The sequence below is a fragment of the Apis dorsata genome, unplaced genomic scaffold (genome assembly GCF_000469605.1).
Source record: "Apis dorsata unplaced genomic scaffold, Apis dorsata 1.3 scaffold_293, whole genome shotgun sequence".
Classification (NCBI taxonomy): domain Eukaryota; kingdom Metazoa; phylum Arthropoda; class Insecta; order Hymenoptera; family Apidae; genus Apis; species Apis dorsata.
The window spans coordinates 1,018,636-1,029,826 of NW_006263568.1; the positions used below are offsets into that span (position 1 = coordinate 1,018,636).

The 11,191-nt window shown below is 21.3% G+C and overlaps 2 protein-coding genes across 7 annotated transcripts; both read left to right on the forward strand.

The window, feature by feature from the left end:
- The first annotated feature begins 272 nt into the window (after positions 1-272).
- On the forward strand, positions 273-6,798 carry LOC102677488 (E3 ubiquitin-protein ligase RNF126). Of its 6 annotated transcripts, none has more exons than XM_031511176.1 (10): positions 273-416; positions 513-717; positions 786-987; positions 1,662-1,763; positions 1,941-2,101; positions 2,330-2,434; positions 4,624-4,796; positions 4,886-5,001; positions 5,107-5,207; positions 5,342-6,798. In XM_031511176.1, the coding sequence occupies exons 3-10, from the start codon at positions 907-909 to the stop codon at positions 5,430-5,432; spliced, it is 930 nt and encodes a 309-aa protein (XP_031367036.1). In that variant the 5' UTR covers positions 273-416; positions 513-717; positions 786-906; the 3' UTR covers positions 5,433-6,798. The 6 variants fall into 6 exon arrangements, with proteins under 6 accessions (XP_031367036.1, XP_006617270.1, XP_006617272.1 ...); XM_006617207.2 differs by having other exon boundaries at positions 794-987; XM_006617209.2 differs by having other exon boundaries at positions 513-987; positions 4,636-4,796.
- An 840-nt stretch (positions 6,799-7,638) lies between these two features.
- LOC102677342 (DET1 homolog) lies at positions 7,639-10,785 on the forward strand. The gene is made up of 8 exons (XM_006617204.2): positions 7,639-8,412; positions 8,522-8,659; positions 8,754-8,898; positions 8,967-9,075; positions 9,166-9,358; positions 9,443-9,726; positions 10,043-10,249; positions 10,434-10,785. The coding sequence occupies exons 1-8, from the start codon at positions 8,005-8,007 to the stop codon at positions 10,615-10,617; spliced, it is 1,668 nt and encodes a 555-aa protein (XP_006617267.1). The 5' UTR covers positions 7,639-8,004; the 3' UTR covers positions 10,618-10,785.
- Positions 10,786-11,191: the final 406 nt, after the last annotated feature.

Sequence of the window (11,191 nt, forward strand, 5' to 3'; positions counted from 1 at the left end):
AAAAATATGTACATACACATGAAATTCGAAAATTTTGTATGATATCATCATGCATATACTATACATCAGCGTGACACCATTTAGATATAATATACTAGATAATAACTAGATAATAATTTAATATATTTAAATTTTCTCTCAAAATTTGTACATATCAATCGTATTTTATTAAGAGCTATGTTGTTATAATACATTTTTTATTAATATTCTTCTTTTTTAAGCAACTTAGAAAAAATAAGCATAGGTATTTTTTACAGAATACGTTACTTCGAAAAGGATTACTTACATAAAACACTCGCGTGTACACACATGCGCAGACATGCCTAACCTTCAATACATATTTTTTCCATTAAGGTACATATGTAATATTTGAAATAAATGAACAATATGGGTATACATATTTAACGATCGATAAAGTAATTATTTACATATATTTGATATATTTTTTGTTGTGAAATATAAAAAAATTTAATTTCATACACGTAAGAAAAAAAATATTATTTATTTTTTAGCAATCAAATTATTCCTTCAAATTATACTCGGAAAATATTTTCATGTGTTACAAGTGAATATAGTTTACAAGTGAAAATAAAAGATAAAGTCATAAAGAATTAATGTATAAAATTAATAATTGACAAGAGAAGAAAAAATATTTTAATTTCGGTGAAAGCTAAAAAATAAAAAAGTAAAACCAAAGAACGCAATAATGAGTGTTTGGTACGCAATTAATTAATTTAATCAAACGCCATCTCGTGCTACGTAAAGGTATCATTTAAAATCAGTAGTTTTCCAGTTCTGTTTCGGCATTCGCTTAAAACGTAATCAAGTACACCAAGAATTGTGACGGATTACGATCCATCACGATAGTCAGAAATAGGCAAGAGGAGCAAAGAGGACACGTAAAAGATGGCGGAAGCCGTTGTAGACGGGGCAATGTCCCGATTTTTTTGTCACAAATGCAGTATCGAAATTGAACGTTTATTACCTGTAAGTATATTTATCCATTTTTTATACATTAATATTTATACTAATAAATGTAACAATATAAAATCGCAAATTTTATATTTTGTGCTGTCATTTTGTATCACGCGTAAAAATTCTTTTCTTTTTGCTTTTCGTTCCATATAGAAAATCGTATAAATATTACTATTTTCAAATTAAACATTTTTACTTTCATTATTATATATTTATATTAAAAATAGTTAATATTCAAATATTATGAAAAAATAACGTTATTTTGAAATATGAAATTTAATTACGTGGAAGAATCTGTATATTTTAAATGCTTTTATATTTACTTTCTTAAATTTCTTATTTTTTCTCATTTTTATGAAAATCTATATATAATATTCATAATTTACTTTTTTCAGAAATTGTTTAATAAATGTTTTATTGTTAAATATTATATAATGTATTGTTTTAATGAAATGATATTTTAGAGGAAATAAATGTAAAAACAATTTGATATGTATTGATTGATTAAATTTTCAGGTTTTTCGATGTATGAAAATTCTTTAGAAATTTTAAGATATATTCTATATCTTAAATTTTTAAAATGTATATAATGTTTGTTATAAGAATATAGAATTATTAAAATATATTTGTATATACATAATAATATTTGTATATACATAATTCGATATTGTTTAATCCTTTTTTAGGATTACACATGTCCAAGATGCTCAAGTGGTTTCATAGAGGAATTGGAAAGTGATAGCAGTGATAGTGGATCTGGAATGCACATCAATAGTGACATAGATGATGTAAATAACAATTTTCATAGATGATGTAATAATAACTATAATAGTAAATAGTATTATAACGAATTATGTTATAGATGATATAAATAATGTTGTTAAATCTTAATACTCTTCTGTTTTTTAATTTTATTATATTCCTAGATATTTTATTTTTATTTTTATTAAATATTTATTATGTAGCTTTGGGAACGCTATGCAGATGTTCCTCTGAGGGGGGAATATGAAATGGAATTTTCCAATCAGTTTGAAACACCAGTTAGTTCTAGCAGAAATAATGGTCCTGCTGGTAGAAGACGAGTTCATTGGTCACGTAATGCCCAAGATACACGTCGCTCTAATAGGTATGTAATTTAAATATTTAAAAACTTAAAATTTTATATATACTATATATATATATAAAAATTAAAATATAGATTAAAATATTTCTATTGTTTTTTAACTTAAATATATTTATTTCTATTGCATCTGTTTATATTAATTTTATATATAAGTATTTGGATACTTGCTTGTTTTATATAAAACATTCATCTAATAAATAATTCCTACTTGATTATTTCTATGTTGAACAGCAGTCGTGGAAGACAGGAAGTAGTTCCTGTGTCTGTAGAGAACTTCATACAAGATTTTATACTTAATCTCTCAGAAGGGGTAGCACAAGCTGCACAACTACCTGTGTATGTACAATATTTATCATAAATTCATTATTTATATAAATGACTTAAGATGGATGGAATAAATAAGAGTGATTCTATATGCAAAAATGAATAGAAAAAGAATATATTTTTTCGTTCAAAACTTTTTTAATAACTCAAATTTAAAATATTTTCAAATACAAATGAAATTGACTAAATGAATATTCCTAATTAGAAATAAATAAATTATCTGTAAGAAATTATGATTAAAATGAAAATAAATAAAAAATAGAATAAAATTTTGTTATTTTCATTTTTGAAAAAATTTAAATTGAAAATATACAAGAAAAAAAGAAATCAGGTGTTTCTAAAATCAATGAATTTTCAATATTCTCAAAAATGAATTTTGTAATAAAAAATTTTATTTTATATTTTTTATTTTAATATAATATGTATTCATATTAATTAATTCATATTAATAATATTAAAAATTATCAATTTTATTTATATTTAAAAATTTTTCAAATTTGATCTATAAATAAAGTTTTTTTTACAAAATTTAATTTTTTTTTTAACTATTTTTGCATATAATCCTTTTATTTATTTATATCATTCATCATGTATTTATGTATTAAATTTGAATGTATTCAATTTTATATTATTTCTATATTTCTTAACAAGTAAGGAATATTAAATGAATTTAAATAATATAAATTAAAAAATTATTATATGTATGTCGTTTTGGTTTATGAATTTTATTTATGTTAAATATTATCCTGAGTGAATTTAGAAGCATATTTTAATTTCTAATTTATTTACAAATTCTTTTGTTTGTTATATAAAAGAATGTTATGGTATATATTCTTAATAAGAATTTTAATGACATTAAAATCAAATTTTTAATATTAATTTCAATTTTTTATTTAAAATATATTTATTTATTTATTAAAAAAAATAATATTTAATATACAGTGAGTCTTAACTATATAATATAAAGTATTATAAGAAATAATTCTGAAAAAATTAGAATATAGAATAAAATTTTTCTATTTTAAGCATTATTTTCAAAAAATTGAAATTAAAACAATTTGAAAAATCATTCAGTTTGAAAGGTACAATTAAAATTGGCTATTTCTAGATTAAATATGAATGAATTATTGATAAATGGTTATTTTGCATATGAAAATAAAAAATGTAGAATAAATTTTTTTCATTTAAAAATTAGTTTGAGAAAATTGAATTTCAAAATTCATTGATTACATGATTTCTTGACTATATGTTCAGTCTTTAAAAAATAAGTTAAACAATAAAATTTTATTCTACATTTTTTTGCTTATTTTTACATATGTAAAATTAATATATTTATAGTTTATATATATATATATATCATAATTAAAAAATAATCAATTTTAATTATATTTGAAAATTTGTCTATTTGTTTTACTCAGAAAGAAGTTTTAAATAAAAAAATTTTATTTTATATTTTCTACTTATTTTTTTATATTAGAATCATGATGATGTACCTATCCAATTTGTACTGTTACAAGACACTCTGTCTTTAGCATTTATTTCTTATTATTTTAACATTATTGAAAATCCTAAATAATTAAAATGTATATGTTTCAACTAAGCATATAAATTTGTAGATGAAAATAATATGTATTATATATTCGCATGTATTGTGCATATATGCATATATCCGTGTATATGTATATATATTCATTTATTTTTTTAAAATAATATAAAATTGATTGATTTCATATTATGAAAAAATTATATGTATATATTATTTCATTATATATAATAATTACATATATATAATGATTATACATATAATATATTTATTGTGTTAAAAAATAAAAATAATTAGATTAGAATAAATAAAAACAATTTAAGAAAGTATTATAAAAACATCAGAAATATTATTAATGATATTTTGATAAAATTATTATGATAATTTATTTCTTTTTTGCAAAATTTTAATGTCTAAAATATACTATTACATTGTACAATAATAATCATTTATTCAAAAAACAATGAATTGTAAATTAAAGAATATTATAAATACTAGATACAAAATTATTTTTACTTATATAGATATATAAATAAAAATATATATATATATAAAAAATGAACAATAGCAAAAGAAGAAGAACGCTTGTTCACACAGGATAAAAGTCATTATATTTTATTTATATTTGGTATTACTAAAATAAAGCACAATAATGTAGATTCAATATTAGACTGTTCTTGGGAAATCCTGGAGATTATGTTTGGGGTCAAGATGGCTTAGATGCAATTGTAACACAATTATTAAATCAAATTGATGGAACTGGACCACCTCCTTTACCAAGAAAACAAATTGATGAAATACCAACTGTAACTGTGAATCAATATCATGTTGGTAAGTAAAAAATATATATTATAATTCATAAAAAATAAAATTAAACTAAACATTATTAGTATCAAATTTTTATTAAATTACCTATATAGATAGTAAACTTCAATGTTCCGTTTGTTGGGAAGATTTCAAACTTTCTGAACCAGTTAAGCAACTTCCTTGTTTACATCTATATCATGCACCATGCATTGTACCATGGTTAGAATTGGTAAATAAAAAAATACATAAAGAAATGAATTTTAATTTAAAATTACACAACTGTTTCTTGTCAATATTAATATTCCATAATATTTTTCTTTATTTCATTGTTTAGCATGGTACTTGCCCTATTTGTAGACAGCATTTGGGAAGTCAGAATTCAACCGAAGTACATCAGGATAATACCGTAGGACGTAGCTTAGTCGCTCTTTTTAGGTAACTTATGTACATCATTTATATACATTTTATATTTTCTATTTAAAAATAATATAAAGATTTAAGTATTCATTCTATAAAGATATAGAAGAAAGATATAGAAAGAATTCATAAATATATTTATGTGTTTTTAGAGCAACCAATGAATCGAACAATACTAGAACATCATCAACTTCATCCTCGAGTGGTAATAATTCCAGTAGTAACTCGTCGAGTGAGATTTGAGATTGATTATCACGACTTATTATTTTCTCTATCTAGCAGGACACACAAATATACACACACAACACGCATCTATTTTTCACTTTTTTCAAATTTGTTTTCTGGCACTGTTCATTTGAGCGATGCTCATATATACTTCATCAATATTGTATCTCGATACTAATATAAATTTCAAGCTTTATACTTTAATCCATGATGTAATATGAATCACACAAAAAATAATGCAGTATCAAATTACAACTTGCATGTGTTGCTTTGCTTGAATTATAATGAAATATGAATATTAAAAGTTAAAGAAAGACGTGCGTATTTATAGTTGAAATAATCCTTATTGCTATATATATGTATATATTTATTTATGCGCGCGCCCAGACATAATTTTATAATTTGCAAAAACATGCAATTCATGGAATTTTCTAAACAAACTTGTCCAAAATTTATATAAGAAGAGAATGTATGTTTCTTTATAAAAATTTAAATTTGGATGTTTAATAAATTTAACATAACACAATGATGTTTACAAAAAGAAAAAAAAATACACTGTAACATAATTTAAGCGTAGGAAGTGTGTTATACATAAAAATAATAGAACAAATATTAGTGGTTTTAATTATGTACAGTTTAACTGAACATTTATGCACGTGATTAGAGTATCAAATTTCTCAGCATATTTTTTTCATTTATATAATTTTAATTTTTGATGTCATTTAATTATATCATATTTCTTTGAGTTTAAAAATTGTTAAAAAATTAGTCACATTATTCTTATTTACATTTCTTGATGTTCGCATCAATATTGCTTTATAAAGTATCACTCATATTTTATTTTGACTATTAATAAATATTCAATTTAGTTATATATAGTACTGATGCATAAAGTATACAAGAATAAGCTATAAAACAAGATTAGTTAAACAAAATTACGAAAATAATCCAATGAAAATTATGAAAAATAGGAAGGTAAATGAACTATAATATTTGTGTTTGAAGTTGTATTTTATTTTTCTTAAAATGGTTGTATATTACGCTATATAATTTATGCTACTCTCTTTTTATCATAAAATCATACATAAATATATCAACTATTAGTATAGTATTGTTTATTTATATTCAAATTTCTACAGGTTTGGTACAGATGCAAATTTGATCGTCCATAATTCACAGTTGGTAATTAAAATATATTAGATATAATAATATGGTAGATAATGTGAATAGCATTTAGATACGATTACGTATCATGTTAAACTTTATAGATTCCAATATAGTATACAATTCAGGTAATAATTATCTGCAATATGAATAAACAAACACTATTTCGATTTGCCATATTATATAGTATGTAATAAACTTTAATGTTGTTGTTCTTATAGATCAGTGAAATTTAATTTGTTTCCGTGATATGTATAACAAAATACAAAAAATCATTAATTTTTTGTATTGTCTGTTTTTAAATATAATGAGTGGGAAAAATGAAAGATTGTAACTAAAAAAAAGAAGATTGTATTCAATTTACATAATTAAATATTACTTAATTGCAAAATAATTGTAAACAAGCTTGATAATAAATAAATGGTTTTTGTTTAGAAAATTTTTAATTTAAATTTGATTTTTAACAAATAACAAAAATATTGTTTATAGAAATAATAATAACAATAGTATTAATAATAGTTAGAAAATTTTCAAAAATATTTTGTATATAATTGAAAATGTAGAAGTTATATAAATATTTCTGAAAAATTATGTAAAAAGATATGAAAAATCATTGAAATATTTAATGTAAAAATTCATATTTAAAGAACTTAATACAATATTGTATTAAAAAATAAAAATCGAAATTTAAAATTTTTTTATGAATTTTTCTTTTCTTATTTTTTTATGACAAATAATTATAAAAGATATAATTATTATAGATTGGTATCTATCTTAAATTTATGTAATTCATATAAATTAATCAGTATTCACATATATATGTATATATATACATATATACATATATATATATATGTATGATATATGGACATATATATATATATATATATATTTGTATATGCAATATGCATATACATAATATTTGTAATAATAAAATAATTCTTTTAAAATGTTATTATAAAATGTAATTATAAAGTGATTATTAAATATAGTAATAAAAACAAAAAGAAGAAAAAAATATATATTTTAAATTTTAAATTAGGTTATGGTTATACAAGTTGGACTGTTAGAAAATAAACAGATAATACTCAGATTTAAGTGCAAAATATATTTAAACTGTTGTAACAAATTGTTTTTTATAGAAAATTGGAAGAAAATTTATATTGATACCAAATATTAAATCTTAATCAAATAATTAATAATATTAATAATATAAGAAATAGAATTTTTTTTCGTTAATAATATAAAATTAATTTAGGTTTTAAAATTAAACGTCATTGAGTGAAATATGAAACATAACCAAGAAACAAATATTTGAATTTATTTCTATTAAGAAGAAGAATAAAACATTTAAATGAATACAGTTTACAAGTTCGTATATATTAAGTGAAATGAATATTTTGATATATTCTAAATTTATAAAGGAATGGCAGAAAAGGAGGCAAAGATTGAATACGTGACAGAACCTTGCCCTATTAAACCTCGTAAAATAGGTCCACAGAATATAATATTACGTTTAAAGCGTCGAGAAACATTTGGTTGTCCTTATCCAGGGACACATGTACACTGTGCTAGACAATTTTATCAAAATGTATTTCCAAATTTCACTGTTATGAATGTGGAAAAACCTCCATGTTTTCTTAGAAAATTTAGTCCTGATGGTCATTATTTAATAGCATTTAGTTCTGATCAAACTTCTATAGAAGTTTATGAATATCGTGGTGCATCTGCAGCTGCTGATTTACTAGCAAATTCAGAAGGTGAATATATTGGTCATAAGAATGATGAATGCAGTTTCCAAATTAGAAGAAACATTTTTAATAGATTTTTTAAGGTATACTATATTATTTGTAATTTTTTAATATAAAAATTGAGTTATGAATGATTTTTAAGAACAATAATAAAATATATTGTGATAATAAATAATATTGTGATATTTATAGGCTAAATGGATTGTTAATGTGGTTCAAAGTAATGAACAATTGAATAGAGAATGTAGTTTATTTACAGATGATGGTCGGTATGTAATTGTTGGTTCAGCTGCTCATATTCCAGATGAATTGAGACCACATTTCTATCAAGTAAGATGTTGGATAATAACTTTTATTCTTAATTCATTATTTTATATTATATATAATTTATTATTATATATAATATTAAATTTTATTCTTTAAGATTTATTCTAACAATGAAGCACTGACTCCAAATCCTAGATCACCACTTGAAGATTACAGTTTACATCTTGTCGATTTACATGGAGGAAAATTATGTGATACTAGACATTTTAAAGTAGATAAAATATATTTATCTCATAATCAAGGTAAATTCATGAATATATGTTTATTTTATTTATTTAGATTCATTCAATAAACATTATTATTTATATAGGCCTCTATCTTTATAAAGATATATTGGCAGTATTATCAGTACAGCATCAAACCATTCATATATTTCAAATTCTTGATGGAATGTTTATCAATGTTAGAACAATAGGAAGGTACCATTTATTTGAAAAGATATTTTTTATTTTAAATTTGTTTCAATAATAGTTTTTATACTATTAATAATTAATTTTGATTTAAAATAGATTTTGTTTAGAAGATGATGCTTATTTAGTTAGAAGTGCATGTCCTGGAGTAAATTGTCGCCCATTTAGAGATGTTACAATAAACTGTCTCAAACATAAATTGTTAGTTTATTTATATAAAAGAGCAGCATATATTAGTGATACAACAAAGGATCCATATGAATTAAGGCGTTTTTATCAATATTTTGACCAAGTATGTAAAATATATTTCTTATAATATTTTTAAATATTGTAAGTTTATCAGTAATATTTTAAATGATTTTAATAAATATTTCAGTTAAATGCATTACGAATGTGGAAAATGCAGTTATTAGATACAAATCACATTCTTGTAAGATTTGCAAGTGAAGAAGTAGCAACTCTTCAAGCAAATGAACCTAATGTACAACCTGCACTTTTAGTAGTCTATGATATGGTTACTGCCAAAATATTAGCTGCATATGATAATACATCTACCCAATTATTAACACAATTTGAAAATTTCAGTGATTTCTTCAGGAATGCTAGAATGAATGGCGATTGTCAATATATGTGTTCTCCATCTAACAATATATATGCAAGGTATAATATTCATGAAAATATAATGTAATGTATGTCTTAATATTATGAAGTAAAATAAAAAATATATCAAAAGGTATTTTATTATTTTATAATTTGAAAATCTTTTTCAAATTATATAAATATTTAAAATATGTGCGAAAAATTAAATTATTCTTTTTGCATATATATAAAAAAACACATACATGTTTGTCAATTTTGGGACCTTTTGCAAAATGAAATATATTTTATTCTCAATTCTCAATTTCATTTTTAAAAATATTAATGAAAAAAATAATGATCTTAATAATTAATCATATTAATTTATAATTTTATTTAGATTGTTACAACAGAGATTTAAACAAACAATAATAAGTGCCAGATATGGTGGTGTTACTGAAGCTACAAAAAGATTACTTGCTCAATTGCCAATATGCGCTCAATCTTATTCTAGTTCCCCATATCTGGATTTATCTTTATTTTGTTATGATGATAAATGGGTATCTATGATGGAGCGTCCTAAAGCTTGCGGCGAGCATCCTATACGGTATAATTTTCATTTAATTTTTTATATTTACAAAAATTATTTATTAAAATCATAAATATTTAGAAAGAAATATTTAATAAGAAAAATGTCATGAATTGTTGAAACTATTTTTATATAAATTTTTAACATATTAATATAGATAATAGATATTGCTATTATTTAATATTGTCGCATTATTTTAAAGGTTTTATGCTCGTGATTCTGGTCTTCTAAAATTTCGAATGTATGCGGGAATGTTAGGTCGTACCACACCTACAGCTGCAAGACGTTTAGTTGCATTTACCTTTCATCCAACAGATCCATTTGCTATTTCTGTTCAACGAACGAATGCTGAGTACATCGTCAGTTTTCATGTTAGACATGTTTAAATTTTCATTAAAAATGTTTTAATATGTTATTTTACATTTTTCCATGAATACGATCTCATTGTACATATTTTAATAATAATTATTGATAATTTTTGGACTAAATCATATTTTTAAAAAAAATTGATGTAAATGTAAATAGTTTTATTAAAAAAAATTAATTAGATTTTGTAATTTATTAATACTTTCTTTGTTTGTGATATTTTGTATATTTATAATTTTAACTTATTAGAATAATATAATTACAAAGATATGTTTTTTTATAAAAATTGTTATTATACATTTTTCATGTTATATATATAAAATATATAAAATATATATAAAATGTTATGTACATATATATATTGAGGTTATGGTAAAGAAAATTTAATGTTATAAATTTTATAAAACAAATTTCATTTTATAATAATTCTATTATTAAAAAAAAGATAATAACTGATTCTTATAAACATTAAACAATATTTATTTATATTTTAATACTATAAAAATAGTTTAATATTCAATCAAATCAAAATTATTTTTTAATGTCTTATAAATTTGGAAATTCGATTATATATGTATATATATATATATATAT